The sequence below is a fragment of the Miscanthus floridulus genome, chromosome 3 (genome assembly GCF_019320115.1).
Source record: "Miscanthus floridulus cultivar M001 chromosome 3, ASM1932011v1, whole genome shotgun sequence".
Lineage (NCBI taxonomy): Eukaryota > Viridiplantae > Streptophyta > Magnoliopsida > Poales > Poaceae > Miscanthus > Miscanthus floridulus.
The window spans coordinates 116,754,801-116,772,765 of NC_089582.1; the positions used below are offsets into that span (position 1 = coordinate 116,754,801).

General features: G+C 35.9%; 1 protein-coding gene across 1 annotated transcript; it reads right to left on the minus strand.

Annotated features, from left to right (window-relative positions):
- Positions 1–16,175: 16,175 nt before the first annotated feature.
- Positions 16,176–17,270, minus strand: LOC136544261 (uncharacterized). The gene has a single exon (XM_066536485.1). It carries the CDS (start codon positions 17,268–17,270, stop codon positions 16,176–16,178), a length of 1,095 nt encoding a protein of 364 aa, XP_066392582.1.
- Between the last annotated feature and the right edge of the window lie 695 nt (positions 17,271–17,965).

Sequence of the window (17,965 nt, forward strand, 5' to 3'; positions counted from 1 at the left end):
TCTTGCTGAGATGATCAAACTTGGTATTCAGAGTTTTTTCATCTAAGGTCATTTAGTGTCTCATTTGAGCAAGTTTGACCAAGTCAAATTTGGTCAAATAAAAAAACAACACTTTGACTCTAGTATTATGAACTCTAAATGACTTCAAATTAAAAAGTTTTGAATACCAAGTTTGTTAAACTCATCAGAATCTACAATTGCTGTTTTGGTCAACTTTTCATTTGAAATAGTTTGGATGGTTCAAATTTGTGATTTTTAAATTTCGACGCCTACAAACTACTTTTCGGAACCCTAGATTGTCTCCAATTGAAACGTTTTGTATACCAAGTTTGTTCAGATCATCAAGATCTACAATCCTTATATAGGCCATTTTTTTATTTGAGAAATTTTGAACAAAATGTAGTTCAAATTTCACAAGTGTGTGACATAATTTTAGAAAGTCTATATGAGATTCAAGAATTTGTGACTAGTGTTTGATAAACATTTCTCAAATGGGAAAATGAGCTATGTAACAATTGTAGATCTTGCTGAGATGATCAAACTTGGTATTCAGAGTTTTTTCATCTGAGGTCATTTAGTGTCTCATTTGAGCAAGTTTGACCAAGTCAAATTTGGTCAAATGAAAAAACAACACTTTGACTCTAGTAGTATGAACTCTAAATGACTTCAAATTGAAACGTTTTGAATACCAAGTTTGTTCAACTCATCAAGATCTACAATTGTTGTTTTCGTCAACTTTCCATTTGAGATAGTTTGGATGGTTCAAATTTGTGATTTTTAAATTTCGACCCTACAAACTAGTTTTCGGAACCCTAGATTATCTCAAATTGAAAAGTTTTGAATACAAAATTTGTTTAGATCATCAAGATCTACAATCCTTATATAGGCCATTTTTTCATTTGAGAAAGTTTGAACAAAATGTAGTTCAAATTTCAAATGTGTGTGACATAGTTTTAGAAAGTCTATATGAGATTCAAGAATTTATGACTAGTGTTTGATAAAACTTTCTCAAATGGGAAAATGAGCTATGTAACAATTGTAGATCTTGCTGAGATGATCAAACTTGGCATTCAGAGTTTTTTCATCTGAGGTCATTTAGTGTCTCATTTGAGCAAGTTTGACCAAGTCAAATTTGGTCAAATGAAAAAATAATACTTTGACTCTTGTATTATGAACTCTAAATGACTTTAAATTGAAAAGTTTTGAATACCAAGTTTGTTCAACTCATCAAGATATACAATTGTTGTTTTGGTCAACTTTCCATTTGAGATAGTTTGGACGGTTCAAATTTGTGATTTTTAAATTTCAACGCCTACAAACTAGTTTTCGAAACCCTAGATTGTCTCAAATTGAAAAGTTTTGAATACCAAGTTTGTTCAGCTCATCAATATATACAATCCTTATATAGGCTATTTTTACATTTGAGAAAGTTTGAACAAAATGTAGTTCAAATTTCACAAGTGTGTGGCATAGTTTTAGAAAGTCTATATGAGATTCAAGAATTTATGACTAGTGTTTAATAAAACTTTCTCAAATGGGAAAATGAGCTATGTAACAATTGTAGATCTTGCTGAGATGATCAAACTTGGTATTCAGAGTTTTTTCATCTAAGGTCATTTAGTGTCTCATTTGAGCAAGTTTGACCAAGTCAAATTTGGTCAAATAAAAAAACAACACTTTGACTCTAGTATTATGAACTCTAAATGACTTCAAATTAAAAAGTTTTGAATACCAAGTTTGTTAAACTCATCAGAATCTACAATTGCTGTTTTGGTCAACTTTTCATTTGAAATAGTTTGGATGGTTCAAATTTGTGATTTTTAAATTTCGACGCCTACAAACTACTTTTCGGAACCCTAGATTGTCTCCAATTGAAACGTTTTGTATACCAAGTTTGTTCAGATCATCAAGATCTACAATCCTTATATAGGCCATTTTTTTATTTGAGAAATTTTGAACAAAATGTAGTTCAAATTTCACAAGTGTGTGACATAATTTTAGAAAGTCTATATGAGATTCAAGAATTTGTGACTAGTGTTTGATAAACATTTCTCAAATGGGAAAATGAGCTATGTAACAATTGTAGATCTTGCTGAGATGATCAAACTTGGTATTCAGAGTTTTTTCATCTGAGGTCATTTAGTGTCTCATTTGAGCAAGTTTGACCAAGTCAAATTTGGTCAAATGAAAAAACAACACTTTGACTCTAGTAGTATGAACTCTAAATGACTTCAAATTGAAACGTTTTGAATACCAAGTTTGTTCAACTCATCAAGATCTACAATTGTTGTTTTCGTCAACTTTCCATTTGAGATAGTTTGGATGGTTCAAATTTGTGATTTTTAAATTTCGATGCCTACAAATTTATTTTCGGAACCCTAGATTGTCTCAAATTGAAAAGTTTTGAATACCAAGTTTGTTCAGCTCATCAAGATCTACAATCCTTATATATGCCATTTTTTCATTTGAGAAAGTTTGAACAAAATGTAGTTCAAATTTCACAAGTGTGTGACATAGTTTTAGAAAGTCTATATGAGATTCAAGAATTTGTTACTAGTGTTTGATAAAAATTTCTCAAATAGGAAAATGAGCTATGTAACAATTGTAGATATTGCTAAGATGATCAAACTTGGTATTCAGAGTTTTTTCATCTGAGGTCATTTAGTGTCTCATTTGAGCAAGTTTGACCAAGTCAAATTTGGTCAAATGAAAAAACAACACTTTGACTCTAGTATTATGGACTCCAAATGACTTCAAATTGAAAAGTTTTGAATACCAAGTTTGTTCAACTCATCAAGATCTACAATTGTTGTTTTGGTCAACTTTCCATTTGAGATAGTTTGGATGGTTCAAATTTGTGATTTTTAAATTTCGACGCCTACAAACTAGTTTTCGGAACCCTAGATTATCTCAAATTGAAAAGTTTTGAATACAAAGTTTGTTTAGATCATCAAGATCTACAATCCTTATATAGGCCATTTTTTCATTTGAGAAAGTTTGAACAAAATATAGTTCAAATTTCAAATGTGTGTGACATAGTTTTAGAAAGTCTATATGAGATTCAAGAATTTATGACTAGTGTTTGATAAAACTTTCTCAAATGGGAAAATGAGCTATGTAACAATTGTAGATCTTGCTGAGATGATCAAACTTGGCATTCAGAGTTTTTTCATCTGAGGTCATTTAGTGTCTCATTTGAGCAAGTTTGACCAAGTCAAATTTGGTCAAATGAAAAAATAATACTTTGACTCTTGTATTATGAACTCTAAATGACTTTAAATTGAAAAGTTTTGAATACCAAGTTTGTTTAACTCATCGAGATATACAATTGTTGTTTTGGTCAACTTTCCATTTGAGATAGTTTGGACGGTTCAAATTTGTGATTTTTAAATTTCAACGCCTACAAACTAGTTTTCGAAACCCTAGATTGTCTCAAATTGAAAAGTTTTGAATACCAAGTTTGTTCAGCTCATCAATATATACAATCCTTATATAGGCTATTTTTACATTTGAGAAAGTTTGAACAAAATGTAGTTCAAATTTCACAAGTGTGTGGCATAGTTTTAGAAAGTCTATATGAGATTCAAGAATTTATGACTAGTGTTTAATAAAACTTTCTCAAATGGGAAAATGAGCTATGTAACAATTGTAGATCTTGCTGAGATGATCAAACTTGGTATTCAGAGTTTTTTCATCTAAGGTCATTTAGTGTCTCATTTGAGCAAGTTTGACCAAGTCAAATTTGGTCAAATGAAAAAACAACACTTTGACTCTAGTATTATGAACTCTAAATGACTTCAAATTGAAAAGTTTTGAATACCAAGTTTGTTAAACTCATCAGAATCTACAATTGCTGTTTTGGTCAACTTTTCATTTGAAATAGTTTGGATGGTTCAAATTTGTGATTTTTAAATTTCGACGCCTACAAACTACTTTTCGGAACCCTAGATTGTCTCCAATTGAAACGTTTTGTATACCAAGTTTGTTCAGATCATCAAGATCTACAATCCTTATATAGGCCATTTTTTTATTTGAGAAATTTTGAACAAAATGTAGTTCAAATTTCACAAGTGTGTGACATAATTTTAGAAAGTCTATATGAGATTCAAGAATTTGTGACTAGTGTTTGATAAACATTTCTCAAATGGGAAAATGAGCTATGTAACAATTGTAGATCTTGCTGAGATGATCAAACTTGGTATTCAGAGTTGTTTCATCTGAGGTCATTTAGTGTCTCATTTGAGCAAGTTTGACCAAGTCAAATTTGGTCAAATGAAAAAACAACACTTTGACTCTAGTAGTATGAACTCTAAATGACTTCAAATTGAAACGTTTTGAATACCAAGTTTGTTCAACTCATCAAGATCTACAATTGTTGTTTTCGTCAACTTTCCATTTGAGATAGTTTGGATGGTTCAAATTTGTGATTTTTAAATTTCGACGCCTACAAACTAGTTTTCGGAACCCTAGATTATCTCAAATTGAAAAGTTTTGAATACAAAGTTTGTTTAGATCATCAAGATCTACAATCCTTATATAGGCCATTTTTTCATTTGAGAAAGTTTGAACAAAATGTAGTTCAAATTTCAAATGTGTGTGACATAGTTTTAGAAAGTCTATATGAGATTCAAGAATTTGTGACTAGTGTTTGATAAAACTTTCTCAAATGGGAAAATGAGCTATGTAACAATTGTAGATATTGCTAAGATGATCAAACTTGGTATTCAGAGTTTTTTCATCTGAGGTCATTTAGTGTCTCATTTGAGCAAGTTTGACCAAGTCAAATTTGGTCAAATGAAAAAAGAACACTTTGACTCTAGTATTATGAACTCCAAATGACTTCAAATTGAAAAGTTTTGAATACCAAGTTTGTTCAACTCATCAAGATCTACAATTGTTGTTTTGGTCAACTTTCCATTTGAGATAGTTTGGATGGTTCAAATTTATGATTTTTAAATTTCGACGCCTACAAACTAGTTTTCGGAACCCTAGATTATCTCAAATTGAAAAGTTTTGAATACCAAGTTTGTTTAGATCATCAAGATCTACAATCCTTATATAGGCCATTTTTTCATTTGAGAAAGTTTGAACAAAATGTAGTTCAAATTTCAAATGTGTGTGACATAGTTTTAGAAAGTCTATATGAGATTCAAGAATTTGTGACTAGTGTTTGATAAAACTTTCTCAAATGGGAAAATGAGCTATGTAACAATTGTAGATCTTGCTGAGATGATCAAACTTGGCATTCAGAGTTTTTTCATCTGAGGTCATTTAGTGTCTCATTTGAGCAAGTTTGACCAAGTCAAATTTGGTCAAATGAAAAAATAATACTTTGACTCTAGTATTATGAACTCTAAATGACTTTAAATTGAAAAGTTTTGAATACCAAGTTTGTTCAACTCATCAAGATATACAAATGTTGTTTTGGTCAACTTTCCATTTGAGAAAGTTTGGACGGTTCAAATTTGTGATTTTTAAATTTCAACGCCTACAAACTAGTTTTCGAAACCCTAGATTGTCTCAAATTGAAAAGTTTTGAATACCAAGTTTGTTCAGCTCATCAATATCTACAATCCTTATATAGGCTATTTTTATATTTGAGAAAGTTTGAACAAAATGTAGTTTAAATTTCACAAGTGTGTGACATAATTTTAAAAAGTCTATATGAGATTCAAGAATTTATGACTAGTGTTTAATAAAACTTTCTCAAATGGGAAAATGAGCTATGTAACAATTGTAGATCTTGCTGAGATGATCAAACTTGGTATTCAGAGTTTTTTCATCTAAGGTCATTTAGTGTCTCATTTGAGCAAGTTTGACCAAGTCAAATTTGGTCAAATGAAAAAACAACACTTTGACTCTAGTATTATGAACTCTAAATGACTTCAAATTGAAAAGTTTTGAATACCAAGTTTGTTAAACTCATCAGAATCTACAATTGCTGTTTTGGTCAACTTTTCATTTGAAATAGTTTGGATGGTTCAAATTTGTGATTTTTAAATTTCGACGCCTACAAACTACTTTTCGGAACCCTAGATTGTCTCCAATTGAAACGTTTTGTATACCAAGTTTGTTCAGATCATCAAGATCTACAATCCTTATATAGGCCATTTTTTTATTTGAGAAATTTTGAACAAAATGTAGTTCAAATTTCACAAGTGTGTGACATAATTTTAGAAAGTCTATATGAGATTCAAGAATTTGTGACTAGTGTTTGATAAACATTTCTCAAATGGGAAAATGAGCTATGTAACAATTGTAGATCTTGCTGAGATGATCAAACTTGGTATTCAGAGTTGTTTCATCTGAGGTCATTTAGTGTCTCATTTGAGCAAGTTTGACCAAGTCAAATTTGGTCAAATGAAAAAACAACACTTTGACTCTAGTAGTATGAACTCTAAATGACTTCAAATTGAAACGTTTTGAATACCAAGTTTGTTCAACTCATCAAGATCTACAATTGTTGTTTTCGTCAACTTTCCATTTGAGATAGTTTGGATGGTTCAAATTTGTGATTTTTAAATTTCGACGCCTACAAACTAGTTTTCGGAACCCTAGATTATCTCAAATTGAAAAGTTTTGAATACAAAGTTTGTTTAGATCATCAAGATCTACAATCCTTATATAGGCCATTTTTTCATTTGAGAAAGTTTGAACAAAATGTAGTTCAAATTTCAAATGTGTGTGACATAGTTTTAGAAAGTCTATATGAGATTCAAGAATTTATGACTAGTGTTTGATAAAACTTTCTCAAATGGGAAAATGAGCTATGTAACAATTGTAGATCTTGCTGAGATGATCAAACTTGGCATTCAGAGTTTTTTCATCTGAGGTCATTTAGTGTCTCATTTGAGCAAGTTTGACCAAGTCAAATTTGGTCAAATGAAAAAATAATACTTTGACTCTTGTATTATGAACTCTAAATGACTTTAAATTGAAAAGTTTTGAATACCAAGTTTGTTCAACTCATCAAGATATACAATTGTTGTTTTGGTCAACTTTCCATTTGAGATAGTTTGGACGGTTCAAATTTGTGATTTTTAAATTTCAACGCCTACAAACTAGTTTTCGAAACCCTAGATTGTCTCAAATTGAAAAGTTTTGAATACCAAGTTTGTTCAGCTCATCAATATCTACAATCCTTATATAGGCTATTTTTATATTTGAGAAAGTTTGAACAAAATGTAGTTTAAATTTCACAAGTGTGTGACATAATTTTAAAAAGTCTATATGAGATTCAAGAATTTATGACTAGTGTTTAATAAAACTTTCTCAAATGGGAAAATGAGCTATGTAACAATTGTAGATCTTGCTGAGATGATCAAACTTGGTATTCAGAGTTTTTTCATCTAAGGTCATTTAGTGTCTCATTTGAGCAAGTTTGACCAAGTCAAATTTGGTCAAATGAAAAAACAACACTTTGACTCTAGTATTATGAACTCTAAATGACTTCAAATTGAAAAGTTTTGAATACCAAGTTTGTTAAACTCATCAGAATCTACAATTGCTGTTTTGGTCAACTTTTCATTTGAAATAGTTTGGATGGTTCAAATTTGTGATTTTTAAATTTCGACGCCTACAAACTACTTTTCGGAACCCTAGATTGTCTCCAATTGAAACGTTTTGTATACCAAGTTTGTTCAGATCATCAAGATCTACAATCCTTATATAGGCCATTTTTTTATTTGAGAAATTTTGAACAAAATGTAGTTCAAATTTCACAAGTGTGTGACATAATTTTAGAAAGTCTATATGAGATTCAAGAATTTGTGACTAGTGTTTGATAAACATTTCTCAAATGGGAAAATGAGCTATGTAACAATTGTAGATCTTGCTGAGATGATCAAACTTGGTATTCAGAGTTGTTTCATCTGAGGTCATTTAGTGTCTCATTTGAGCAAGTTTGACCAAGTCAAATTTGGTCAAATGAAAAAACAACACTTTGACTCTAGTAGTATGAACTCTAAATGACTTCAAATTGAAACGTTTTGAATACCAAGTTTGTTCAACTCATCAAGATCTACAATTGTTGTTTTCGTCAACTTTCCATTTGAGATAGTTTGGATGGTTCAAATTTGTGATTTTTAAATTTCGACGCCTACAAACTAGTTTTCGGAACCCTAGATTATCTCAAATTGAAAAGTTTTGAATACAAAGTTTGTTTAGATCATCAAGATCTACAATCCTTATATAGGCCATTTTTTCATTTGAGAAAGTTTGAACAAAATGTAGTTCAAATTTCAAATGTGTGTGACATAGTTTTAGAAAGTCTATATGAGATTCAAGAATTTATGACTAGTGTTTGATAAAACTTTCTCAAATGGGAAAATGAGCTATGTAACAATTGTAGATCTTGCTGAGATGATCAAACTTGGCATTCAGAGTTTTTTCATCTGAGGTCATTTAGTGTCTCATTTGAGCAAGTTTGACCAAGTCAAATTTGGTCAAATGAAAAAATAATACTTTGACTCTTGTATTATGAACTCTAAATGACTTTAAATTGAAAAGTTTTGAATACCAAGTTTGTTCAACTCATCAAGATATACAATTGTTGTTTTGGTCAACTTTCCATTTGAGATAGTTTGGACGGTTCAAATTTGTGATTTTTAAATTTCAACGCCTACAAACTAGTTTTCGAAACCCTAGATTGTCTCAAATTGAAAAGTTTTGAATACCAAGTTTGTTCAGCTCATCAATATATACAATCCTTATATAGGCTATTTTTACATTTGAGAAAGTTTGAACAAAATGTAGTTCAAATTTCACAAGTGTGTGGCATAGTTTTAGAAAGTCTATATGAGATTCAAGAATTTATGACTAGTGTTTAATAAAACTTTCTCAAATGGGAAAATGAGCTATGTAACAATTGTAGATCTTGCTGAGATGATCAAACTTGGTATTCAGAGTTTTTTCATCTAAGGTCATTTAGTGTCTCATTTGAGCAAGTTTGACCAAGTCAAATTTGGTCAAATAAAAAAACAACACTTTGACTCTAGTATTATGAACTCTAAATGACTTCAAATTAAAAAGTTTTGAATACCAAGTTTGTTAAACTCATCAGAATCTACAATTGCTGTTTTGGTCAACTTTTCATTTGAAATAGTTTGGATGGTTCAAATTTGTGATTTTTAAATTTCGACGCCTACAAACTACTTTTCGGAACCCTAGATTGTCTCCAATTGAAACGTTTTGTATACCAAGTTTGTTCAGATCATCAAGATCTACAATCCTTATATAGGCCATTTTTTTATTTGAGAAATTTTGAACAAAATGTAGTTCAAATTTCACAAGTGTGTGACATAATTTTAGAAAGTCTATATGAGATTCAAGAATTTGTGACTAGTGTTTGATAAACATTTCTCAAATGGGAAAATGAGCTATGTAACAATTGTAGATCTTGCTGAGATGATCAAACTTGGTATTCAGAGTTGTTTCATCTGAGGTCATTTAGTGTCTCATTTGAGCAAGTTTGACCAAGTCAAATTTGGTCAAATGAAAAAACAACACTTTGACTCTAGTAGTATGAACTCTAAATGACTTCAAATTGAAACGTTTTGAATACCAAGTTTGTTCAACTCATCAAGATCTACAATTGTTGTTTTCGTCAACTTTCCATTTGAGATAGTTTGGATGGTTCAAATTTGTGATTTTTAAATTTCGATGCCTACAAATTTATTTTCGGAACCCTAGATTGTCTCAAATTGAAAAGTTTTGAATACCAAGTTTGTTCAGCTCATCAAGATCTACAATCCTTATATATGCCATTTTTTCATTTGAGAAAGTTTGAACAAAATGTAGTTCAAATTTCACAAGTGTGTGACATAGTTTTAGAAAGTCTATATGAGATTCAAGAATTTGTGACTAGTGTTTGATAAAACTTTCTCAAATGGGAAAATGAGCTATGTAACAATTGTAGATATTGCTAAGATGATCAAACTTGGTATTCAGAGTTTTTTCATCTGAGGTCATTTAGTGTCTCATTTGAGCAAGTTTGACCAAGTCAAATTTGGTCAAATGAAAAAAGAACACTTTGACTCTAGTATTATGAACTCCAAATGACTTCAAATTGAAAAGTTTTGAATACCAAGTTTGTTCAACTCATCAAGATCTACAATTGTTGTTTTGGTCAACTTTCCATTTGAGATAGTTTGGATGGTTCAAATTTATGATTTTTAAATTTCGACGCCTACAAACTAGTTTTCGGAACCCTAGATTATCTCAAATTGAAAAGTTTTGAATACCAAGTTTGTTTAGATCATCAAGATCTACAATCCTTATATAGGTCATTTTTTCATTTGAGAAAGTTTGAACAAAATGTAGTTCAAATTTCAAATGTGTGTGACATAGTTTTAGAAAGTCTATATGAGATTCAAGAATTTGTGACTAGTGTTTGATAAAACTTTCTCAAATGGGAAAATGAGCTATGTAACAATTGTAGATCTTGCTGAGATGATCAAACTTGGCATTCAGAGTTTTTTCATCTGAGGTCATTTAGTGTCTCATTTGAGCAAGTTTGACCAAGTCAAATTTGGTCAAATGAAAAAATAATACTTTGACTCTAGTATTATGAACTCTAAATGACTTTAAATTGAAAAGTTTTGAATACCAAGTTTGTTCAACTCATCAAGATATACAAATGTTGTTTTGGTCAACTTTCCATTTGAGAAAGTTTGGACGGTTCAAATTTGTGATTTTTAAATTTCAACGCCTACAAACTAGTTTTCGAAACCCTAGATTGTCTCAAATTGAAAAGTTTTGAATACCAAGTTTGTTCAGCTCATCAATATCTACAATCCTTATATAGGCTATTTTTACATTTGAGAAAGTTTGAACAAAATGTAGTTCAAATTTCACAAGTGTGTGACATAATTTTAAAAAGTCTATATGAGATTCAAGAATTTATGACTAGTGTTTAATAAAACTTTCTCAAATGGGAAAATGAGCTATGTAACAATTGTAGATCTTGCTGAGATGATCAAACTTGGTATTCAGAGTTTTTTCATCTAAGGTCATTTAGTGTCTCATTTGAGCAAGTTTGACCAAGTCAAATTTGGTCAAATGAAAAAACAACACTTTGACTCTAGTATTATGAACTCTAAATGACTTCAAATTGAAAAGTTTTGAATACCAAGTTTGTTAAACTCATCAGAATCTACAATTGCTGTTTTGGTCAACTTTTCATTTGAAATAGTTTGGATGGTTCAAATTTGTGATTTTTAAATTTCGACGCCTACAAACTACTTTTCGGAACCCTAGATTGTCTCCAATTGAAAAGTTTTGAATACCAAGTTTGTTCAGCTCATCAAGATCTACAATCCTTATATAGGCCATTTTTTTATTTGAGAAAGTTTGAACAAAATGTAGTTCAAATTTCACAAGTGTGTGACATAATTTTAGAAAGTCTATATGAGATTCAAGAATTTGTGACTAGTGTTTGATAAACATTTCTCAAATGGGAAAATGAGCTATGTAACAATTGTAGATCTTGCTGAGATGATCAAACTTGGTATTCAGAGTTGTTTCATCTGAGGTCATTTAGTGTCTTATTTGAGCAAGTTTGACCAAGTCAAATTTGGTCAAATGAAAAAACAACACTTTGACTCTAGTAGTATGAACTCTAAATGACTTCAAATTGAAATGTTTTGAATACCAAGTTTGTTCAACTCATCAAGATCTACAATTGTTGTTTTCGTCAACTTTCCATTTGAGATAGTTTGGATGGTTCAAATTTGTGATTTTTAAATTTCGATGCCTATAAATTTATTTTCGGAACCCTAGATTGTCTCAAATTGAAAAGTTTTGAATACCAAGTTTGTTCAGCTCATCAAGATCTACAATCCTTATATATGCTATTTTTTCATTTGAGAAAGTTTGAACAAAATGTAGTTCAAATTTCACAAGTGTGTGACATAGTTTTAGAAAGTCTGTATGAGATTCAAGAATTTGTGACTAGTGTTTGATAAAACTTTCTCAAATGGGAAAATGAGCTATGTAACAATTGTAGATATTGCTAAGATGATCAAACTTGGTATTCAGAGTTTTTTCATCTGAGGTCATTTAGTGTCTCATTTGAGCAAGTTTGACCAAGTCAAATTTGGTCAAATGAAAAAACAACACTTTGACTCTAGTATTATGAACTATAAATGACTTCAAATTGAAAAGTTTTGAATACCAAGTTTGTTCAACTCATCAAGATCTACAATTGTTGTTTTGGTCAACTTTCCATTTGAGATAGTTTGGATGGTTCAAATTTGTGATTTTTAAATTTTGACGCCTACAAACTAGTTTTCGGAACCCTAGATTATGTCAAATTGAAAAGTTTTGAATACCAAGTTTGTTTAGATCATCAAGATCTACAATACTTATATAAGCCATTTTTTCATTTGAGAAAGTTTGAACAAAATGTAGTTCAAATTTCAAAAGTGTGTGGCATAGTTTTAGAAAGTCTATATGAGATTCAAGAATTTGTGACTAGTGTTTGATAAAACTTTCTCAAATGGGAAAATGAGCTATGTAACAATTGTAGATCTTGCTGAGATGATCAAACTTGGTATTCAGAGTTTTTTCATCTGAGGTCATTTAGTGTCTCATTTGAGCAAGTTTGACCAAGTCAAATTTGGTCAAATGAAAAAACAACACTTTGACTCTAGTATTATGAACTCTAAATGACTTAAAATTAAAAAGTTTTGAATACCAAGTTTGTTCAACTCATCAAGATCTACAATTGTTGTTTTGGTCAACTTTCCATTTGAGATAGTTTGTATGGTTCAAATTTGTGATTTTTAAATTCCAACGTCTACAAACTAGTTTTCGGAACCCTAGATTGTCTCAAATTGAAAAGTTTTGAATACCAAGTTTGTTCAGTTCATCAAGATCTACAATCCTTATATAGGCCATTTTTCATTTGAGAAAGTTTGAATAATATCCGGATAATATCCGTTTGAATAATATCCGGATATATCCGATACTTAACCGGATTATCCGATATCCGCCGGATATCGATGATATTACATTCGTATTTGATATCCGCCTAAGATATCCGTTTTATTATCCGTATCCGAAAAAAATTACGGATATCTGAGTAACTATCCAGATAAGTGTTCATATTTGTTCGGTCGAACGGACGGTCAAATAAATATCCATACCATTTTCATCCATAGTGGCAGGGGGCAGCCACGCTGGCGGGTGCTTCCGTTGGAGATGCTTTTCACGTGTACATGCTATCGCCGGTTGCATTAGAGATTATTCGGGTACATGTCACATTCTTATTGCACAACGTGGTCATCTCTGGTTCTTGCACGTTTCAGGTTCTTACTGGACCACATGTCGGGACACTGTTGTTCTATATGTCAGTTTTCTATTGGCACACGTGTCGTGTTGCGGTTGGATCACGTGTCACTTCTTTATTGGATCATGTATCATATTTTTATTAGTCCACGTGGCGTGACCACAATACCCCGCGTGTCTTTCTTTTACTCGACCACGTGTCTCGATGTTGTACGTCCGCGTGTCGGTATTTTATTGGGCCACGTGTCGCGCCCTAAGCTATCCACGTGTCTTTTTCTGATTCGACCACGTGGTAGGACGGATTTGTACAACGTATTTTGTTTGTATTGGCTCATGTGCCCTGTCATGGCTGTTACACGTGTCATTCGCTGATCCGTCCACGTGTCAGATTCTTATTTAATAACGTGCATATGCCGGATCTACCACGTGCACACCAATCATTACATCAGAGAAAATAATTTCAGATCTACACGGTTGCCCAAAATGACTAGATCAGAGAAAATGCATAATTACGAAATGACGCATCATCCCGATCTAGAAGAACGAAACAAAGGAACAGGAAGGAGCAATCGAAAAGAGGAGAACAATGGGAGGCCTAACTTGTCAGGTCGTAGCACCAGCGAGCAGGTAGGACTCGAGGGCGGTGGACCGGCAGCGGCGGCGGTATTAGGGTTAGGCCGAGCACTGTTCCAGCGATGCTCGTCCACACCAGCAAACCTTTGGGAACAGCAGGAAGATAACCAACGCGACGGCCGCCACCGACGAGGGCACCAGACCGTGGTGTCTAGGACGGCGGCAGCAGGCCGACGAGCGTATCGAGGGACGGCGCGTGCGGGGAGAAGGTGCGGCAAGCGGAGACGAGAAACGATGGGGTCAGAAGAGTGTGGAAGAGAGCGGACGTGACCGGGAGGGATCTAGAACAAAGATTCCGCGTATATATTTGTCGGCTGCCCGATTCGGACGGAAAGCAGGAGGGATCGCCTGCAGACCAATGGAATCGAGCCAGGAATCACCGAAGCCGGCTAATGCAAGCAGAATCAGCTTGTAAGAAGTGCTTGCGCGGGTAATCTTGGCCGTTAATGAAGGGAATCAAACGGTAGAACTAATTTGGATAGACGTGGACACGTTTTCTTAGACAGGAGCTGTCACGATTTGTAGTTTTAAATAAGAAATAAACATATACTACTTCTGTACTGAAAAGGATATAATTATAGGTTACGTGCCGGTCCAAGTGTTTTACGTTTGACCAAGTTTTTAGTAAAAAATAATATTCACATTTATGGGTCCAAATAAATTTATTATGAAAATATATTTCATAATTAATCTAATGATATTCATTTGATATTATAAATATTTATATTTTTTTATTTATAATTGGTCAAACTTGATATACTAAAACTACTGTTCTAGAATTGCAATCTTTTGGGGATGGAGGGAGTACATATAAGACCCTGTTTGGATCCCTCTAGTTTTTAAGAATCTGGTTTTTGAAACTGGGTGGGATCAAACAGGCTAGTTTTTGCCTAGTTTTTTTTTGTCAGTTTTTGTCAGATTCTTAAAAACCAAGAAACTGTTGATACCCAGCTTTTGCCAGTGTCGGGGACCAATAGCAGCGTACTCGAAGAGGAGGAGCTAATGATTATCACATTGATTTATCCAAGCGGTCAAGCGCTCGACTGCAGCTCCAACCGACCACTGGGGGGCAGGCTCCGCCTCGCCCGACCTCTGGGACAGGGGCTCCGCCTCGCCTGACCGCCGGGGCACGGGCTCCGCCCCGCCCGACCTCTAGGTCGGAGACTCCGCTTCACCCGATCGCCAGGGCAGGGGCTCCGTCTCGCCCGACCGCCGGGGCACGGGCTCCGCCCCGCCCGATCTCTGGGACAAGGGCTCTGCCTCGCCTGACCTCTCAGGCGAGGCTCCCAATGTGAGCCCACACCGCCGCCAACCACTACGAGACGGAAAGTACGACCCAAGGCCAAACTTCTGGCACCGTGCAGGGAGCGTGCGCATCTCATCATGACCTATGCCCACGATATGTCACACCAGAGAACTCACACCACCAACAGTGATGGACGCGTGGTCACTATGCTGCCTACTCCCTGCACGGTCGCTGACCAGAACGCCGCTCCGCCGCGTCGCCCGTCGAGACGGGATGGGACGCCATGACCCGCTGACGACGAAAGGGCGTGGCATCAGCGGCAATCAGACACCCAGCGCGGAGCCGTCCTTGTCACCCTATCCAATACCAGCAGGGCCCGCGTGAAGAAAAAGAATGTCTTCCCCTTAACATTTACCCCTCTATCTCTCTCTGTAACCTGATCATCCCCTTGGACTATAAAAGGGGAGACAGGACGCCCTATGGAGGACACAGCGAGAGACGATTGAACACGGCTCGATACGCCCCAGCAGCATACGCACGCACCAGAGACTTGGGATCATTTCCCTTTCTCGTCCGTTTGTAACCCCTACTACAAACCTTCAGTGCTAGTAACACGAGCAGCAGCAACGAACTGTACGTAGGGACTTTCTGCCCGAACCAGTATAAACCTCCTCTAAGCACACCATCCGAGTCAGACGCGCAAATATAAATTTACTAGTTGGTGACTCAAAACACCGACAGACAGTTTTTGTGACCCTGTGAGCAATAAATGAAACTAGATTCTTAAAAACTAAAGGATCCAAACACCCCACCAATTTTTACTTATAATCTAGATTTTAGAAACTAGAGACAAAAATTGTTTTTAAGAATCTGAAACTCATCAAACAGGCCCTAATTTTATAACATTATAGAATACCCAAACTAGCATAATCATATATTATGGTAGGAGACTAGTTGAAGTGGCTCCAGCACTAATACGACTACATTATTTGTGCATAATGTAACTTAATCACATCCAGAAAGCAACAGGCTTCCAATGCGGATCAGGAAACTGATGAGCATCGGTCATCTCGTAGGACCGCACCTTGCGCTGTGTAGTCACGAGCTGTCCTTGTCCATCGTACTCCAGACCAAACGTGGTGACCGCGAGCACACGGCGATGCGGGTAGTAGCCATCGTTGTGGAGGCGCCGCAGATCCTCCTCGTCGTCACGCGCCAGCGACTCAACCAGGCAGTACCTGCTGCTGCCCATGCACACGAGCGTGGCCCCAAGGTGCCTCCTCGACTTCGCGTCGAACAGCTGGTCCTTGCCGAGCTTCCAGGCGGGCAGGCTCGTGAGGTCGGCCGAAGCCGGCGCGACGTCGCAGCAGCAGAGGTAGCCTAAGCCGCCCTCATGGCAGCAGAGGCCCACCCAGGCGTCCAGCTCAGCATCGAAGTAAGCCTCGTCTTTGAAAGGCAGGAACCAGTTGCCATGCGACACCCATTCCCGGCTCTCCGTGTCGAAGGAGAACGTGCGCCTGTCATGGGAGACGAAGAATGTGCGCCCATCGGGGTGCAGCACGAAGGACCATATGCGGTGACAGTGGTCAAAGGGCGGGGGCGAGCCGACTCGGCTCCACGACCACCCCGCGTCTTCTGGGTACGTGCTGTCAGGCGGTGGCGCCACGGCGCTGAGCATGTCGAAGTGGCCTCCTCTTAGAAGGTAGAGGCTGCCGGCGACGGACGCGAATAGTGGTTTAGAGGAGAGCTTATTGCCGCCGCGGCCTGGCCAGGGGCAGACGGCGAGCGCCGTCGTCTGGACATCGAACACTGGGAAGGCAGGGTAAGGAGATGGCTGCATGGCAAGGATCTTGGTGCCGTGGGAGGCGAAATACCAGGAGCGGCCGTGACGGGCCTCGAAGCGGACAACCGGGTGCTCGGGGAGGGACTCCGGCCCGGCGTCGGAGGGGTCGAAGGCGTCGACATCGACCTTGTAGACGCTGTATCCCCTCTCCCAATCATCCAGAATGAGATAGAGATGCTTCTTCTGCTGCTTGAAACGCTTGGCCGCGCGGTGGCACTGGCAGCAGGGCTCAAGCTCGCACCGATGACGCTTGTTCGACATGCTCTCCGACGCGCTCTATTTTTTTAGGTAGAAACCGACGCGCTCTCTTTCCTAGTCCTCAAGGGGCAATCAACTCCTGTATGGTCCCTACGTACCATATATATTTTCGTCTCGCCCTGCCCACAGTCCGAGTCTCCGATACCTCTTCGTCTTCCGACTCGACACCTCCCGGGTTCCGCTTCCTTTCCGTCCGATCCCGATTCCTTGCCGTAGAGGGAAGAAAAATCCTATGCGATCCTCATAGGACGCTGCGTGCTAGACTCCTGTACAGAGGTAGCGTTGTAGACAACTATTATTTTCTCCTAATATTCTCATAATATGATATTTCTATCTCTTTGTTATTTCCCAAACAAGAGATGATTTATTGTTCTGCATATCCAACATTGTCGTGCGCGCGCTTAGTGTGTTGGATTTCATCTTCATGATGATCCTCTTCATGAGATGCTTAAACTTCTTTATGAGGTGTTCTCTTCATGAGAATGGAGGAGTTTATTCATATTTTATTTAACAAGTATACACTAAACTAGAACCCACAGGCGTCCCCATAGATTTTAGCTTGATAGTATACAACATTTAGTTTACTACTAGTAAACACAACTTCTGGTTTGTAACTTCAAGTTATACCTCTTATTTTTCTAAAATATCTGGCATATGCTCCGCTTCATGCTTCACAAGAATTAGTGCGTGATACTATT

What these genes read in the sequence shown, in the direction of transcription:
- LOC136544261 (XM_066536485.1), bottom strand. Translation starts at nt 17,270, where the DNA reads ATGTCGAACAAGCGTCATCGGTGCGAGCTTGAGCCCTGCTGCCAGTGC.